Source organism: Cotesia typhae, unplaced genomic scaffold (genome assembly GCF_013202065.1).
Source record: "Cotesia typhae breed Kobodo isofemale line unplaced genomic scaffold, CoteBio_Ctyphae scaffold_152, whole genome shotgun sequence".
Classification (NCBI taxonomy): Eukaryota; Metazoa; Arthropoda; class Insecta; order Hymenoptera; family Braconidae; genus Cotesia; species Cotesia typhae.
Window position 1 is genome coordinate 5,198,928 of NW_027423776.1, and position 20,351 is coordinate 5,219,278.

Here is a 20,351-nt window from a genome sequence, read left to right on the forward strand (position 1 = left end):
GCCAAATTTCAATAATAATAATAATAATAATAATAATAATAATAATAATAATAATAATTTGAAAAATTCTAAATTATTATTATTATTATTTTGTTATTAAATGCTCAGGGGGGTTATCCCCGGAGTCCGATTCTCCGAGGGCCAAGCCTGAGCTCCATCCGTTACTGCTGGACCACTCCGCACAACAAGGCGGTTAGTGATCACAGCAGGCCGAAGTCATTTCCCTTAAGAGACGGAGAGAACCAAGTATAACAGCCTTCTGCATCCTAACTGCCAAGAACTCAGCTTTTGATGAGCAAGCTGGAACTTTGGCAAGTGAGGATACAAAAGACTGTTTCATCCCTCCTAGGACGCCAACAATCAGGACGACAAGCTTGACACGGTAACCTGGGTAAAGTTTGCCAATTTCAAACAGGAGATCCTGATATATTTGTCTTTTGTGCTCTTCTTTGGCTGAGATGTTGTATTCAGCCGGGGCCGAGAACTCAATGACATAAATATCACGAGTGGCCTTGTCGAAGAGCACAATATCAGGTTTGTTGTGATCTATCCGCCGGGTTGTTGCAAATGGCATGTTCCAATAAATTTTGCAACTGTCATTCTCAACAACCTGGGGAATATCTCCTGGTTATTATTATTATTATTATTATTATTATTATTATTATTATTATTATTATTATTATTATTGTTATTATTTAGAAATAATTTGAACCGTTAATAATCTTTTTACCCGAATAGTTGCCAGCATTATCGAGTTGAGTTACTCATTATTATTTTTTGCAAATGTAACCACCGATTCATCCACCGATCGATGGAAGATAATGCTGAGGAATGAACGTACGCGAGTATTAAGGTAAAAAAATAAAGATGGTGATTGAGATCAAAATCGAGTGTCGAAGTGTAATAAGGAAGGAGTCGAGATAAAGAGCCAATGAGCTTTGTAGACACTAACACACTTTCATACAACATATGTGCGTTTAGTTACATTAAAGTACATAAACAATATACACATATAGTGTGTATTGTATATGTTGGTCGGCAGTTCTTGTTCAAAGATGCCCACACGTGGCTGACAGACGTGCGAAACTTGCTCTTGCGAAGCTCTCGTTGGCCTAATTGGTGGCTTTATACTTTTGGTTATGTTGCAGGAGCTCGCGACCCGAATTGCCGATCATTTTTCGATAATTAACCCCACCCGATCGGCGATCCGATCGATTCCTGTCTTACGAACCATTCGACATTCCTCACCGTCGTTCTACTTTCATCGGGTTTTTGTTTTTCATTTAAACCTTTTTTGTTATCAACTCTTATTACATTATTATTTAAACTCATCTCAACAAGTTTAAACTTAAATCGATGATATTCAAGGAATTAATTTTTTACTAAATTTACCACATTATTCCGAATTTAAATACGTTCATTTGTTGTCTAATATATAATACACTTTAAATACTGATGTAAAGGCTGTATCAGTATCTTTTAAAAATTTAACAATCTTACTTGCTACTTTTCTGGCTAGATCACTAACAGAATAAATTCCATTATTTTTAGGTAATAAGTAGCATAATCCTATATTCTTGGGAAGTTTTGTAAATTTAGTGCATTTAGATCCATCACAGCAGTTGTCTGATGAAAATGAACACTGAAAAGAAAAAAAAAGATTTTAACAATATTGAAAAAAAAATTTTTGTTTCTCGGAAACTGGCTTGAAAATTTTGTTTAGGAATAAAAATGAGCTCTTTATTTTATTGTTAAGTACTATAAGTAGAAGTTTGATCTCAAATAACCAATTTATTAAAAAATTATGAGAAATCTCTTTTGTAAAACGTTTAATTTTCTACAAAAAAAAAAAAAAAAAAGTCAACACGCTGTTTATATGACCAATGGAAAATGAGTTAGAAATATCAGAAAAAGCAAAAAAAATTTTTAACAGTGGTCTTTTAATTTGTGTCACTTTAGTCAAAAATTTACTGAAGAAAAATTGCTTTAAATTAATTTTTGAAATAAAAATTATTATTAATGACTTACTACTACACCTGTAGGTGATGAGGTTCACTTTCGATGATGAGGTTCATCAGAATTCTCAGTAGTTTCGATAAAATTTGAGTCTATCTTGATAGAGTTAATTTCAGTTCCAATAGACTTATTTCATTCAGTTGTAGTTTCATTTTTATAACTCATTGTAGTTGTAGGTATATGTGTAGTTGTAGTTGTGTTGTTGTTGTTGTTGTAGTTGTAGTTGTTGAATCATATCCAAGATTTTTCCTCCTCACAAACTCATCTATTCTATCTTGATAATGTTGATCTTCATTAAAACTTTCAACCACTACAAAAAGTAGCGCAATAACTGAACAAATAATTAATACAACTTTCGGCATTTTTAATTAAGATTCAATCAATAAGCCCGCTAGTTTGATACTGGCTTTGTTCTGGTGAATTTCGTTTAGACAAGTATCAAATTTTAACGACAGCTAATGATTCGTCCCCAATTATAATTATAACTAACTACGTCAGATGTTATCTAGCAAGTGATAAGAGGTTCAATTAAATTAATTAACTACCTTAATATTAAAAAAATTATTTTATTGCATTCTAACTAAAAATTAGTTCAAGAATTATTAATAATTTCTTTGTAAAAAAAAAATTTTTTTTATCAAGTACTGTAATCGTTAATATAGATAAAGTCTAATCAATAATTATTATTATTTGGATCTAAATAAAGTTTAGAAAGGGTTCTCATGGTAAAAAACGGTTTATTATATTTGTCTTTCGTCATCTTAGGCGTGTCTAGTTTACGTTGAGCGGCAAAGTACCTTATCGTATTTATGTTCGAGTATGTTTAAATAATGCACCGTATTATTAAACATAACCCTTTTGCGATACATAATACAGTCCATATTCTATTCTATATAATATTATGTATACATGCCGGTGCATGTAATGGTATATAGTACAATGTACAATGTTGAATGTTGAATGTACAATATGGGAGAAATTAAAGATGCAAACGTAATCGTTGAGACGGGACCTCCTCAAGTGTCTCAAGTGAAAGACTGAGTAGAGGCAGTTTGCCGCAAAAAACCAGTCTCGTCTTCTGGAAATGCTTTCACAAAACCTGGGTCCTTCCAGCTTCACTAAGCGGATAAAAAAATTTAAGTATAAGTTGGGTTTTAAATTTTTATTGTGTGTCGCAATTTGTTATGCCCGAAAATTCACTTTTTCCTACCGATTTATATTTATACTCATGTATATCGAACGATTTACATTTTATTACCGAGAAAAAATTCTTGCTGTGAATTTAATGCTTTTGAGGTATTCCAACGGGAAAACAGTTTACTTTTTCTTCAAATTCTGACTTTAGAACAAAAGATACCGTAAAATTAATAAAGATCTTTTTTGTAGAGAATTAAATTTCCTACAAAAAAGCTATCTTATTCATTTTTTGTATCTCGAGTACATTGGCAAGAAATGGAAGTCGAAAATTTTGCAAACAATATAAGTTGGTTTAAAAAAATTTTATCACTTTAAAACTTTATGATTTTAAAATTCAAATTCTGACTAAATGATAAGAGATAGGATAAAATTGACAGAAAACTTTTTTGTAGGAAATTTAATTTTCTACAAAAAACGTCTCTTATCATTTCGACGTTTCTTCAATACTTACCTCGGAATTTAAGTTCGAAACAGCAATTTAGCATAATTACCAAAAAAAAGCAATTTTTTTACAAACTCCCTTCACCTCTCTTCACTCTTCTATACATCAACAAAACAAAATCATGGATAGGGCTAAAGCATCATGAAATGAATAACACTCAGACATCTCGTACTCAGCCTCCCTCTCAACTCGTGATCCGGATCTGCTTGAGTTGAGTATGAGATCTGCGTGGTATGTATGGTCCTCTCCTGGTATCGTACTCGTCTCTTGTGTACAGCAGCCCGCAGTCACACAATCCACGTGGGAAGAGCCTCCCCTCTTTTTAAAACGATTTGATGATTCTTCTCCTCAACAAATAACAACATCGCTTTAACTAAAAACAGCTCCTTCATACTTAGATTAGATATCGTTTCCTCTTCAGTATCGCCATTGAGTTCTTCTCAATTTTTTTATAAATTATTTACTTTTTTATTAATCACAAAAAAAAAAAAATAAAACTGATTTTCAAATTATTATTATTTTTTTTTTCAAAATAAAAATTTTTTTATAGAATTCAAAAAAATATGCGCCAATTTTTTCTTTGCAGTGATTACTGTTAAATTGAAGCAGATAAAATTATTGAAGCAACTCACGACTTTAAAATAAAATTTAAACAATAAAAATTCCAATCAAAAAGTAAATAATTGCTACTTACTTTAATTCGACTTTCATATTGTAGAAGCATTAATACGAAAGATATTTAATGGAATGAAAAGTAATTGAATATAATATTGATTATACTTAATGGGAATTTCAAATCATTAGTTTTTTATTAGTATAATTAGTAGTGAGTTTTTATCCCGTTGATCTCTGACAAAAAGTGACCGGGAAGGAGAAGATAGAGGGGCGGGGGGGCTAAAAATTGGCAATGGCTTCGTTTATTGGTCCCGACGTTTCTTCATATTAATTCTTAAGAGTAAGAGCAAGAGCTAAAGCTTAAGACTATATAAGTTTGGTTACTGTCATCCTCATTTCTGTCCTCTGGTTTATTATTATACTTAACCCATGTATCTGGATAAAAATGTATATGCCATAAAAGAGGAGAGCCTTAACATTCTCATCGAGAGAAGCCATCTGAGTCCATTAACATTCGGCACGGCAAATTACAAGCCAACGAAGGCTAATGGAGCCCGCCCGTTTAAATAAAGAAAGACAATAAGAAATACTTTATTTTGTAATAAGCTTATATATAAGACCAAAATTTATATTTATATTTATATTTATACAGTGGGTGGTGATATTAGTCTGAGCTTCCCACCTACTCAGATATTTTTCTACCAAAACTCGAGATTAAATCTTTTAACTTAAATTTTTTTAACAGTGTTTAACTTCTTCAATTTACATTTTTTTTTAGTTGCTGTATTGTGAAAAAATTAATAAGTATTATTTGAATAATTAATTTTTAAACAATGTTAAATGCTTTATTTAATTAAACAAAAATTTGTCAAAGGATTGGCTCAATAAATTACAATCAAAAAAATTTGAGGTATTTTTAAAAATTATAACTAAAATTTTATTTCGTTAGAATATTTAAAAATAGAAAAATTTGAATCTTAAATTTTTGTAAACTCTGAATCTTAAATTTTAAAACTAAAATTGTTATTGGACAATTGGAATCTCCGAGCCGGCATCCATTAAAGCACTGAGTCTTAACTGTTGAGGTACAGAGTAAGAGTTAGAGCCAGTGCAAACAATTTGGCACGTCAGGTTTCTGCACAGGACGCAATGCTGCTTAGTGAGCAAACGAGAGTAAAGTCCACAAGAAATAAATGCCTCTGCAGATCCTCCGGTCCTTAACTCGGTTTAGTTGCTCAAAAAGCGAATCTCATCCCATAAGACTCGCGATCTGATCGGCACATGTATTAAGTGTGAATACATGTCTGAGAGTAGTGTCGTGCCGACGTCGTTTAATAAGACCGGTGAAGCGTGGTACGCACTTTAGATCAACCAATAACAACAGCTGTCTTCCACCTTATTCATCTTGCTTCCATCCTCCATTTTCGCTTGTCCTTTCACCCCTTCATCCGTACCCTTATTCTCCGTCTTGATTTTACTTTTTTTCTGTCTTTTATCACTGTACTGGTAATTTGAGCTCGTGCTAAAAACTAACTCAAGGAATTTCTTTTCACGTATCTTTTTCGTTAGACCTTTTTAGATTTTATTGATGAAAAATGTATTTTGTGTCATCTTAATCACCAGGAACTTTTCTATAAAATCAAATAAAATTGGGAAAAAATTTTTTTTCAAGATATAATTGTTGAAAGAATCTAAAAATTTTCATTGAAAAAAAAATTTTTTTTAATTTGTAATTTTCAAAATACAAAAAAAAAATTTTCAACTAAAAACCAAAAAATTAATTTTTTAAACTAGATGTCAAAATAACTTTGAAATAGTTTGTTCAATTTTTTATTAAGATGAAAATTTTTCATTATAAAAAATACAAAAGTTTTTCATTAATTAAAAACGAAAAAAATTATTTTTCTACAATTCAATTGGTAGTATAGAATTTTTCCAACCATGAAAACTTAGAATATCAAAAAATTGAAAAAAAATTTTTTTTTAATATTATATAAGTTTTGCTTTATAAATTTTCAACTTTTAAATCAATAATATCAAACTCCGCAATAATCACTTTTGAAAAAATGACATTTTTTGTGCCATATCTGAACCGTTCCAGTCACCTGGTTCCCTGTCATTTTTTCCTCCTGGGATAGCAATTTTTTTCCTTAAATTGCTGAGCGATTGATCCAATCCAATCGTCCTTGTACTTAAATTTTTCTCTCGGCGAATCCCATTTATGGTACCAACTGTCGCGTTTGGCCATTCTTCAGCAGAACATGCAATGCAATGCAATGCTACTTTGCTCTTTGTTGCGCTATGCTATAACTAGTTTTAAAGTACAGCTCTTATTATTATATCGCACAGCAACTCCTTCATTTTTCTCTCTTATTTTCACTTTCCTCTCCAGATCGACATTAGTTCCACTGCAAATACCATGCAACGGATTCATAATAACATTTTTATTTGCTACGAAAATTTTTTCTTCGCCACTAAAGTACTTATTATTATTGTTTTTAAAAAATTAAATTATTTATTTTCCAATTGATTTTTTCTCAGAAAAGCCTTCCATTAAATAAAATAATAAATTCTCCCGTTTTATTTTCCACTTCCTTGAATCCCAATAATAAAAGCATCAATATATATATACAAGATTTTATTAACGACACACCAAGTAATGTGTAATTTCAAAGCAAGTTAAAAGGGGCCCGTTAATTTCCGGACTCCCAAAAAATAATATAATCTCATCCAATCGATGCTTATCCTTACTAAGCCCTGCACCATATAATACATGTTTAATTATTTTAATCAAAATGATCGGCTGCATCTTGCATCTCTCAGCGAAGCGCCCACGTGCATCGATTAAAAATTCAGAGGAAAAAAAAACTTTTCAAAATAATCAGAAACCACATTTATTTAATGACAGGAAATCTATTATAATAAAAATAAAAAACAACCTAACGGTCCTCCGATAAAAAAGGTATTTTTTGAAAAATTTTAACTCTGAAGAATTTTATTCTGGAAAGAAGGTAATTTATTAAAATTAAATTTGTATTACTGGATTCAAAGATTAGATAAGACTAGCGTTACTTTCTGTTTAGAGTATTGATATCTTGTATTATTTTATTTAACACGACGGTTTATTGTGTAAACAATGTATGTGTATTGTTCACCCGTGGAGTCGACTCGCGGTGTAGGTCCAGAGTTGAATATAATATTATAATATTATTATTATTATTATTATTATTATTATTGTATATACTTATTATCTGTGCTTGTAGCGACGAGAGACTCATGTCATAAACATTTATTACGTCTTACGCGCAATTAAATATTTTATTGCTGGCTTCTCGCTTCTGAACTTCTTCTTTTTTTTCTTCTATACTAATTTATAATTGAACTCTTAAATTAAATTATAATTATGCACTGACGAAAAAAATTTCTTTATTAAAAAAAAATTGAATAGTTTTAAAATAAAATAATTTTTCTTTATTTTACACATATTAAAATCGTCTTCTAGTAAAATTTTATAGTGTTAAAAAGGATACCTTTGTTTATTAACACTTGAATATCTTTTTAAAATTTTTACAAGCGTAACTTTTAATTTAAACCAGTAACCACTTCCATCAAAGGATAAAACAATTAAACTCGATTCCATCCCTTGAACTAGAATATTATCGCATTAACTTAGCAATGATGCAGCTGTAGCTGAAGCCTGAGATGTATTATGATCATGAAATAAATTTCTAGTTAAAACAGCCTCTAAAAGTCCTTCCAGAAAATTGTGTACCGCTCATAACTCATAATCTTAATGATAGCCATAAATAACGGGTAAAAAAATAAGGGTGTCTAACCTAACCATAAAAGACTTTAGCCTACACTATTATCATACATGTACAGCGAAGCGGTTAAATGTTTTTTTTTTTATTTTTTAATAACAACGCTCAAAAATTTTCTTTGTTATAAAATTTACATTTAGCATAAAACTAAGTTGACATTTGTATAGTAATTCAACAAAAGATCTTTTCGTTTCAATCAATTGTCCAGTACGATGAGCCAAGGTTAGTCCTTATATGTTCCCTCCACAATACAATGCATATATGTATAGAAAGAAATTGTTGAGAAACAGTACTGAATGCAATTTAACGAATGAGTTATCAATATTCAATTTTAAATGTAAAAAATACTGACATGATTATGTGCATTATCTTTTATGGATCGGTACATGCTTTATATTTGTATTTATATTTTTGTTTATATTTATATTATACATATATGCATGCACAAGAAAAATCCTTTTTATATTTTTATTCGAGATTCAATATGGAATCGAGATTATTGTACCGATCTGGTACTAGTCGGAAGCAATTTGCATTGAAATGTGAATCGATATGTGAGTATTCAACGAATAAATTTTAAAGTTTATGTTTGTATAATAATTTTTTTTTTTTTATGGCAATTATTTAATAGTTTTTAATGATCAAAAGAAGAAATTTTAACAGTCATATATGTTATTTCTTAAAGGTGTTTAATTGTGCTACACCTATAGGCTTATTTAAATTATTGACCAATCTTTAAAATTTAAATCTCCTTTATTAAAAAGTTAATGTGATGTTTTAATTGTTGTCGCTTTTCGTTGCTATGGTGATTATTTTGACAACGGTTGCCATAGCAACGGTTTCCGTAGCAACTGTTACTACAGCAACGGTTATCATGACAACGAATAAATATTAATGAATAAAATTTGTAAAAATATTGATGAATTAAATTGTCAATAAATAAATATTTTGATAAAAGCGCGTTCGATTTTCTAGTATTGTTTTGTTTTATCTGCTGTTGATAAACAATGTGCAAAAAAATTCTTTATCGCCAAAAAAATTAATAAAAAAAAAAAACATTTTACAAAAAATACAAGTTTATCTGTTGATTAAAAATTCAACTAAGTAATTAAGTAAATGAAGCAGTCGGCTACGGATGTGTTGGCACAACGAGCAGAGAGTGTGTACCAAAACACAAGTGCAGAAAGTTTTATCCACTGTTCATATATAAATAAACGCAATAAACACATTATTTCGCACAATGTCATGATAAAAAAATTTATTAATTTGGTAATAAATATCAATCTTATGTCCATATTATAAAATGAATATTCATTGGGTGATCACGATACTATGCGAAATATTTGGCTAGTAATTTTAATGTTTAAGTTATGAGTTAGAAAAATTAGCGTCTAATTAAAAGTAATGTTGAGGATATATTAACAAGTAATTTATAACTTTTTCCATCAAAGCGCGCAAAGTTGTAAGATAAGAATTAAGGTAATGGAGAGTAAAAAATGCAGTGTGGTGTCTATACCTTTTCCGAGGCTTGGTGCGAAGAGGATAATGCAAGTTTCTAGTCTTTTTGCGGTGGAAATGAAGGTACTTTGGAGTGCAGCTGGAGAGTGGAACTTTATTGCCACTGAATCGTGATTGATACGTGGCCAAGTTATTTTACTACACGCATCACCTTTACTATATTCCACTACACTACCCTACACTAGTAAATACTAAGATAAAGTTGAGTTAAACGTTTTCTGTCTTTGACTCACGTTGGATACGTGCTACGACATGTGCTCTTTCTTCCTGCTTAGAAATCCAGAGGAATAGTTTCCTTTAGCGGCCATCTGGCTCTAATTTTCCGAGTATTTTATTCCATGCCTCGTAAATTGCTTATTTAATTAAGTGAAGAAACCCTTAATTTTACTTAAGAGATCAATTCGTTTAAACTGGTCGATTATTGACTTTATAGGATTTTTTCATTGACATTTTTTGTAGAGAATCAAATTTTCTATACAAAAAAAGATCTTGTAATTTTTTTTCTTACATGAATAGTTTGAAAATTATCTCAAATTATTTACAATACACAAAATTTGTATGATAAATGCTAATTTATTTTTTTTTTTTTTTCAGATGTACATCAAAATATGTGGGAGAATACTGTCAGCATCTGAACCCCTGTCACAAAGGCCCGCGATGTCAAAATGGCGGGTCTTGTCGCGTCAAAGAGAATCCAAATGGCACGCCATCTTTCACTTGCGATTGTCCGATTGGTTTTAGTGCTAGTCTCTGTGAAATACCTATGGACAATGCATGTAATTCATCTCCCTGTTTAAATGGCGCTGCTTGTGTTTTACATTCACTTGAAGAATACACTTGTTCGTGTACATTCGGCTTTACAGGTAATGTTTATTTTTTTTTTAAATATTAATACAAAAAAATTATTCACAAACTTTACACTAATAAATTACTCGGTCAGAAAAATTTAACATACTTTTTATAAAAAAACTCAAAACTAAAATTTGTCGTCAAGATGAAGTCGTTTCACAAAATGGCAGATACGGATGCATAAATTAAAATTTTAAATTAATTTCTGACCTTATTTTTTTTTTGTATTGAAATAATTACTCTTGTCAGAAAATTAATTGCAAATTATGAAACTGAACAATTTTTTTTTTCAAATAAATTTATTTTAATTAAATTATGCAATATCTATAATTATAACATGTAATTATGATTATCTTTCCAATTCCAGTATAATTTTTAGTTTTATTTTTATCAATTAAAAATAACTATTTGCCAATAAATATTATTTGTATGTTAAATTACATACTCGTTATTTAATGAACCGTACAATAATTTTCTAGGCAATCTAGATTGAATTGATGAATCATGCTAATAAAATTACATGATTCGCAGGACCTTGTTCGTAATATGTATAAATATAAATATAATTTTAACGATAAAATAAAAAAATGATATCGGAAAAAGCAGTTCTGGTAGCAGAAATAAAAAATCGGTAATAATAAATTGGTATTTTATAATATAGAGAAATATAAATAGAGAAATAAATAATGTATATCAATGTTCTATTAATACGTACTCATAATACCTGCAATTGTGATTCGCGTAGGCGAATAATTCAAGGCAATGTTAATGCAGATTACGCGATCACATAAAATACCGTTATTATATTCGTATTTAACATAATTATCCAACGTGATAACTAATAAGGTGTGACCGGATCTCCACTTGTTGAATAAAAACTGAAAAATTGATAAATTTATGAATTAATGTGAGAAATAAATAATGACAAGCTTACAATTATAAATGAATAAAAATAATAGCAATTGTAATAATTGTAATTGTTGTATTCAAATAGCTAATGATTTAAATTGTTATACGGGCCATAATTCAGCGAGTTAATGATTAAATAAAAAATTTATCATGATAACGGATTGAGATTGTTAGTAAAGTATCTTCTCGGATATTGCTGATTAGCGAAACTAATTACACGATACTTTGCTGTACGGTGAATTCTTTTGTAGTATGTGTCTGATTTACACACAAGTTAAGTCGTTTTATATATAATGTGTATAATAGCGTACAAAGGACTCACCGCGAGCCTCGTTAGCAATTATTTAAGTAGCCGGGAGATACTAGATTTATTTTATAAAGAAACACGTGCCATTGTCATTTTATAAATTACCGTTTATAGTTGCTAAACTTAAATTCATTTTTTCGGTTTTTTTCCTTTTTTTTTTTTCAGGACAATATTGCGAGAGACAAGACCATTGCTCTTCAGGACCCTGCAAAAACGGCGCCGAGTGCCAATCTCTTGACAATGGGTATCAATGCAAGTGCGCGTTAGGATTCACTGGACCGACTTGTGCTGATGATATCAATGAATGTGATCGGGATCCTTGTGTTTATGGATCTTGTTACAATACACCGGGTTCTTATAAGTAAGTTTATAATTTTTAATGTTATTTTATGCTTAAATATGTTGATAGAAGGATTTGTTTAAATTTAATGACTTTTACATATTTGATTTTAAAGAAGCTTCTGAAAGAAAATTTACTAAATTTGGTGTATTACTTACAAATCAATTCTTTTATGAGTATTTCATTTTTGAATTATTATAATTTCAATTATTATTATTATTATTGTTATTATTTGAAATTAAAAATTCGATTTATTGAAAAAAAAAAATTTATTTACTCGAATTAAAAAAACAACTATAAATAATTTGAAGAATTTTTGCACCTAAAAAAATTATGAAAAAACAAAGTTAACGTTAAATTACTTCAGTAATTAAAAAAAAATTTCACTGTAACAATAATAATAATAACTAAAAAATATAAAGGAAACAGTACTTCACTCAAACATAACCAAATAAGGTTTACTTCAATATTTAAAGCTTTTGATTTACAACTACTTATTACCCTTGAACTTAAAATATTCAATTAGTTTTAATTTCCCCCTATTTAGTATTATACCTACTTAAACATTTGCGAATGCCTATAAAACGTCTGTTGTTTTACTTTATTATTTTTCGCGGGTGAATCACAGATGATAGAGCTAGAGCAGTAATCAGTAATGGCTTTTCAAACTACCAAGTTTAAGTATGGAGATTACAGCGAACAAGGAACGATAAAATACTGAGTACTCTATTGCATTACTGAGCACTACTGTCGGTATAAGAAGAGAAGAAGAGTTCAATAATATAAATAAATAATTGACAATAATGCATGGTAGTTCAAGACCCATTGAGAGTCTCAAGTGTTGCATTACCAATTTATCACGGACCGATCTGATGACAACGCGGGTGGACAATCTCACGGGCAATCATCGATTATCTTTAATTCGAGGATAAAATGATAAAATCGCATGCGTAGGACAGAAATCTTCGATATCTCAAAAACAACGCCGAGCAATTCAATTTGTGTCACCCTGATTGGATTTTTGATTGATAAATTAGGGGCTCATTTCATGATAGATTGTCGTGGAGCCGCTGCGTGGCCGCCCTTCAACTGTGTAATTACAATTAAAATTACTCGTATTTGCAGCTAGGATCTAATGGGAAGACACATTCGGGTTCGGTTGCAGTTATTTGATAGTTGATGATGCGTGGTATATTGTTAGGTGTGCACCAATTATCTATGCATTACTGGGTTGGCAATGACACCTCGGGAAGTCACTCTAGATCTAGCTCCCACGTAGCAAAATTATCTCTTTAACAATCTGTTAGGTAAAGTGTAAGGTTTATCGCAATTTTTCTTTGCTTAATATAAGCCGTAAGATAAAAACACCAATTATTAACATGCTGTTTTATTTTATGCTATATTTAATTACTTAATATCTTCATAATAATCTTACGCATTTTAAACATTCCGTCAATAATTTGTGCTTTTTACTTTAATGCGACTTTTGGGTTTTGCATGCCTTAAGCGCGATTGCACGAAGGCATAGCACTACTGGGGCCTAAAAATCAAGTTTCCTACCTCATCAAGAAAAATTGTATTTTCAATCATTAGTCCTCGTACAAATGTTTAGAAAAATACACTGATGGTAAGGAGAATGATTACTGAACTAATTAAAAACACTACTTAATAAATTAATTATCAATTTTAGAGAACAAATCCGTTTTTTTTAACTTATAGTGGAAATAACTGTCAAAATATGGTGGTGTGATCAAGATAACTAAAAATGCATACGGTTTTAGGACTCATTTTTTTTTTCAACCCTGTCATTAAACTTCAATGAAGAACCTTATTTATTATCAAAGCTTAATCTTGCTTCGTTTAGTTATAATTGAAAAATTTTGATTGGCATTCACACCGATTTTTTCCATTTTGGTCGGCCGTATGTTAATTTTTTAGGAAAGAGTTCTTACAGTGACTCTACGACTGAGACAACTTATGTACACGTAAGGGCGTTTTATTGGTATCATAAATAATTACTGTAGGCGGGAAATTGAAAATAAATAAACAAATATTAATTAATTTTTTAATTTTAAATTACAATCAAGCAATCTTCTTTTTCGATTTGTGGATTTTCTTTTACAAAAATCTTGTTCTGAAGTGATTTTTTTTAATTTATTGACTACAAGATTTTGACTCTCTGAATTTTTTAGCTAACAATTCCTTGAGCTTACGAACAAAATCCACCGCCTGATCCCATCGGTACGCAAGATATCACTGAGTATAATCTGAGATGATATCCAGTGTCATCTTATTCTTTCCGTGTACACAAAATTAAAAAAAAAAACTTTACTTACCATATCAAATCTGCCATTACATTTTTTTTTATTCTCCACCGGCTCATACACCTCTCCTGGCATTTCAGAAATCAGTGCCACAATTAAATTAGAATCATTAACATTTTGCAATTTATCAAAATCTTCAGAGCGACTTGAGTTTCCAGGAGAATCATTTTCAGATTTATCTGAATTTATCATCTTCTCTAAGAATTGAGCCGTTTGTTCAACTGACTTCTTTAAATCGCCAAAAAATATATTAACAACTTTTCTAGAATTTACGTAAATTTTATAAAAATATTGCTTACTAAACTCTGAAGTTTCTTTCAAATATTCGGTACTTGGATGAATTAAAAAATTTTCAACCTTCGTAATTAATGCGAGTATAACAAAAATTTTCCACATCATCGTGGTTCAGAATGTACCTCTGTCTAAAACGTTAGTACTATTGTGACTAAGAGTATATTTTTGACACCGAAATTTATACAACTAATAGTAGGAATTAAAAGTCCATTCGATTGGAGAAAAAGCAATTAAAGTGTTGATTTGAGCATCCACATTATATCGACAAAAATAACTTTTTTTTTTTTTTTTTTTTTTTTTTTTTTTTTTAATTGCTTCTTATCACAGTTCAAGAAATGACAGTTCACACTGGTAAAAATAGGACAAAAAATCTGGTTAATAAAAACTTAACAGCCGTCTTTGGTACGATAAATGAATAACTAGCTTATAAAAACAAAACAAGTTTTATTATGAGGGCATTTACCTTAATATTATTACGCAATTTAATAATAAAAAATTTTCATACATGTAATTTAAAATTGTCGCCTGGTATTTTGCATTCATCCATATAATTACCATATATATAAAAATATAAATCCAGGTAAAGTAACTCTATAAAAATTTAAATATAACAGTTTTGTAAAATCAACTTTATCTGCATATACACATACATTAGGCAAGAATATAAAGATTAATGATAAATATTATTACAATAAAAGTACAACTTGTTTTTATTAAATTATTAAAACACAAATTTGACAATTTTTTTGGTCATACATTTTTTATTTAAAAAAAAAATTAATAACAGAGAAGATTAATTGTTGAATATATTATAAAAATAATTGCAAGTAGGTGAAGAGGGAAAAATAAAAGATTGAAATAGGCGTGGGTAATCGATGGTTTATTTATCTTCCAGGTGTGTCGACTTGTCGATGTACAAGTTTTTAAATGATCGACACACGCCTGTCAATAATTATTGACCGCTTCACCTTAGTGTATTTGTGTTATTAAATATTGATAGTAATACAATAAGTTGATGAGTTTGTTGTGATTTGAGTCAGATATTTTACCAGGTTGGGCGGGATGATGAAAGTGACTCATTTTAGAACGGTATCCTATGAATTATTAATTCATAATTAAATCTACATGACAGATATTACGCTTATTAAGTCACTGGAATTTATAAAGTCGTTTATCGGGAGAAATATGTGAGATTTATTTTTTATACTCATAAATACATTTTTTTTTATCTATTAAGTCATTTATGTCTTTATGTCTGCAGGTCTTGACCTTATATTTAAAGTTTCTCTTATTTTTATTTTACTTTATTTTATATTTTATTTTAACGCAATGTTTGTTTAAGGATTATTGATATTGACAGATTCAAGGTGTTAAAGTAGGGTGAAAGTTGTTATTTTATTAACTTTTTTGTTTTTGACAACAACGTTATTTATATTCAAGTATTTCTGGAATTTAAATTTATAATTTTTGATTTTTTATTCAAAATTTTAAAGATATCAAAAAATTTTCTAAATTTTACTTGACAATTTTTTATTTAAAAAATTTTAATCTGATTTAAAAAAATTTTTTAAATTTGACTACAAAATTGGAACTTAAAAAAAATAAATTCACATAATTAAAAACATTCTAATATACTGAAATTAATAATAACCGTAATAATTAAAATATGAGAATATGAATAGATGCCCGGAAAAACCGCGAATGTTGATATTGTTGAGCAGAACAATGATGACAATAAGTGACGCAATGGTTATTGGGTCGCTTCAATTCAAGCAATTACGGTGGGAAAGCGCTCGGTCCTGGGTTCCATTCCGCCAATAAGCCTATTATATTATATACAATATATATTCCAACATTTATGCTTTACTTACACTTCTTACACTTGCTTAATATTACGTTACCGCAATAAATATCAAACGCCTTTACCAATTTTTACCTCTACTAAACCTAAAACACAAATAATTCTCATTAAATATTTAATTTAACACGTTTTAAAGCCACAAATATGGACATTGTTGAATTATTTTCATGTTAACTTACCTATTGCATAAACGCGTTCAAAAATTTTTTATTAATATAAATAAATAAACACAATAAAAAACACATACATTCTATGTAAAGTAGAACGGAATTGCGTGATTAAGTTTACATACACCGACTCATAGAAAATATAATATAATATTCTTTCTCAACCTTATAAAATTATTCATTTAGCTTTTTTTTTTTTTTCATCTTATTATTATTATGCATTTTTTTTTTATTCAAACAGTCGCTCAGTAAGATATTTTCAAGTACGTGAGATATTTTCAATTGAATAAATTATCGTTTAATTTATTTCAATAATTAGATTTTTATAATAATTATAATTAAACTTACATAATTATTGAGTAAAAAAGTAAATTTATTACACTTATTTTTATAAATTAATCATCCATATTTTATTGTTAAAAATAGAATTTAATTTTATTTTTCGCAATTCAACATCCTCTGTATAAAAATATTTTTTATTTGATTTTATTTGAAACGCGGCAAAGGTAAAAAGCGACCCTCAGCCTGAGTGAAGTCTTTAACGGGCGAGTATTAATTTTTGGTTGTACCGCTAATGACAAAACTGGATCCATCGGGCTTAATTACGAGTTGATGTGAGTGTTCGATCATGTTTCAGGCTAAAATATAAAAGCCTACACCAAAAACCCTTTTGATCTATTCTCAATGCAAATCGAATTCAGGGTCCAAGGTCTGAGCTACCTATAGCTGTGCTGAGATCTCGGATTTCGCTTTTACTTTATAGGATGCATCATTTAAAAGGATAAATAAATTATATTCAAAGTAAAGGGTACTACTATTATGTATATGAGAATACAAAGAATAGAAGAGTTGTATATAATACTCTACTACATACTACGGAGTTTAGAGTTTAGTATAGAGGAACAGGTCTTTCGCACGTCGGTAGCCATTTAAACTAGACACTGAAGTCTTAATTGGCATTGGAAGCTCGATCGCGTGCCTAATTAATTAGCCCTAACCGCAGACGACAATAATTGATTGTGTTCCAACTCCCAACTTTCTATAAATAAAAAAAAATATCTATAACCATATTTTTTATAAAATCAAAATTAAATAACAATTTTTTGAAGTTTTTAAATTTACTGTACAAATTTTTACTTTAGAAATTATTGATTTTTAATTGAAAAAAAAAAAAAAAAAAACATTTGTTTTTTATTAAAAGAATTTTAAGAAACTATCAATAAATTTACGGATTTTAAATACTACTTAATCATAGACAAAGAATTGAATAATCACGGCGCCAGTAAACAGCCAAAAATCCGTCCCTGCTGACCATCGAGAGAACTGTCTGGTTAAAAGCAAAGTATAATGTAAAGGGGAGAGGAGGATATCATATATGTACCTTACACACTAATATACCTATACCTCTACAAGACTGGTTCTTCCATACGCATCTCAGCTCGCATCAGCCTGACATATTTCGTCGAGGCCAATTCGCCGGCTTACTTGTCTACTATTCATATCTTCTTTACAATATATAATAAATATACAATATATATACACATCCATATGAATCACTGGATCTTAAATTTGCAAAAACATGTTACCCAGTTTATTTTGTCATTCTTGTTAATCACTCGAGTCCTTACCGCATGCTTTAAATGTTTATCATTACATCGCTGAAATTATGATAAATATTCAAATTGTTTCAAGCAAATAAATTCATTATTTTTTTAAAGTAATAATTAGCAATCTGACAATAATTATGATTTTTTTTATTGAAAATAATATTTAAAAAAAAATTTTTCCGTAGAAAATTTAAAAAACTATCAATGCACGGAAAAAAGAAAAATTACATTATGTAATGCAACGTGACGCTTAGTGATGAAAACTAGAAAAATTACAGTTTCAAATGTAATTATTACAGATTTTTTAAGAATTACATTGTAAAATGTAATATTTACATTGAAAGCTCTAAATATTAAATTAAAAAATTGAATTTAGAAAAATATTATTTCAAACTGTAATTTTTCTAGTTTTGATTACGACAGGACACTTATTACTATTTATAATGTAATTTTTCAAGTTTTATTTTTTCCGTGTGTGATTTTTTAAACTCTAATTTAATTAAAAAAATTTTAAACGTCGACTGATTTCAGTATCATTAATAAAAAATGTCAACTTACCTCCAACTGGATCCTGTTTTGCATTTGATAGATCCAGCATTAGCCATGCGATGGTTACTATTATTATTGTATTATTAAAAGACAACCCCGCAACAAAGTTAAGGGTAAAGTATCCAGTCTGGTTTACACCCCAATATGTCCATCTACATCCACACAAAAAACCAGCTGGGGACAAAGGATCTATTCTAACTCCCCTCAGAACGCGCCCCCTGATTTTTCCCAGCACACCTTTCGTTTGACAATACCTACAAACAAGTGAAAAATATTTAAATTATAATTCCTGCCGCCACATAATATCAAAAAAATCAATACTTGCTGTTTTTATTTTTAATTTAAAAATCTCTTTGCTTGACTTAAAAATTCACCGTAACATTATTATATATTACCTCCATTGTAATTATGTGTCGCCATCAGAGCATTAGAGAGGGAGAGAGAATGCTCGGTTCAGTGGTCGGAGGGGGTCGCTGGGACTCACACGAAGTTTCACGAGTTCTGGCGAGCGCTGACGCGCCATCTCGCAGGACCACGCGGGAACGTGACGCGTTAGTCGGTCTCGAAGCCTCGAACGCGTCACTTGTGTAATTATTATCTGCCGGTTTTTCATTTATTTGTTATAAATAATGAATAATAACAACAACAATTGTATTAATTTTTATATTTACAATTATTTTAACAATACTGTAAAAAGTGTGAGTGAAAAAAAATAATTTATTTTAAAAAAGTAAACATTTGAAACGGAGTCAGCGCATTACACGGAATTTTGACAATTCAAGATTACATTATTTTTTGGATATTCGAGTGATGTGTCAGTGTGGTTAAATATTGACTTGTTAAAAATAAATAATTAAAATTAGTTAATATTTACGTGTGTGAGTTGGACCCCTATCATTATAACTATCATGGATACCACGTTGATACGCCGTAATACAGGATAAAGGCAATTTGAACGAGTTTAGGTGCCTCGAGAGTCGAGAGAGAAAATAAAAAAAATATATATATATATATATATATATATATATATATATATATATATATATATATATATATATATGTGAGTGAGTGAGATTATCTGTATCATCCTATCTGCGATAAGAATAAATTTAAATGTGAGGAAGATTGACACAGCGAGAATCTTTGGTGGTATAAATTGATAATCCGCCATTTTCCGAACTGGAATCAAACTTTATAACGGATTTTATTTTTTGAAAATGTCGGGACTGTGTAGGAAGGTTTTCGGAACATGACAGTTTCCGAATTTTGTGTGTGGATTTAGTTGAAATTTATATTAAGGAAGTAACTTACTTTTATTAAGATCTCGGCCTCGACTGTGATATTTTATTGATAAGTGCAATTTGGATATACTTGTGGTGGTGCAATATTTAGGGTTTATAGTATTGATTATTATTATTATTATTATTATTATTATTATTATTATTATTATTATTATTATTATTATTATTATTATTATTATTGATAAATATTATATAAGGTGCAGTGAAGTGAAGTGATAATACGGTGTAGATTAT

The 20,351-nt window shown here is 29.4% G+C and overlaps 1 protein-coding gene and 1 long non-coding RNA gene across 7 annotated transcripts in view; one reads left to right on the forward strand and one right to left on the reverse strand.

Annotated features, from left to right (window-relative positions):
- The window catches only part of N (neurogenic locus Notch protein), a 137,548-nt gene that overhangs the window by 47,164 nt on the left and 70,033 nt on the right, over positions 1–20,351 (forward strand). For 2 of the 3 annotated variants that reach the window (XM_074255991.1, XM_074255992.1), the window contains exons 3-4: positions 10,204–10,472; positions 11,840–12,035. In XM_074255991.1, the coding sequence (XP_074112092.1) occupies positions 10,204–10,472; positions 11,840–12,035 (465 nt within the window). Of the gene's footprint in view, positions 1–10,203; positions 10,473–11,839; positions 12,036–19,917; positions 20,217–20,351 lie in introns of those variants that run through there. The other variant, XM_074255993.1, reaches the window with a different exon arrangement.
- Positions 10,231–12,698, reverse strand: LOC141535840 (uncharacterized). Of its 4 annotated transcripts, none has more exons than XR_012480654.1 (3): positions 12,574–12,698; positions 11,174–11,336; positions 10,231–10,370 (listed from the first exon to the last, which is right to left on the reverse strand). It is a non-coding gene; the product is annotated as an uncharacterized LOC141535840 (long non-coding RNA). The 4 variants fall into 4 exon arrangements; XR_012480655.1 differs by lacking the exon at positions 12,574–12,698 and adding an exon at positions 12,516–12,547; XR_012480656.1 differs by lacking the exon at positions 12,574–12,698 and adding an exon at positions 12,452–12,529.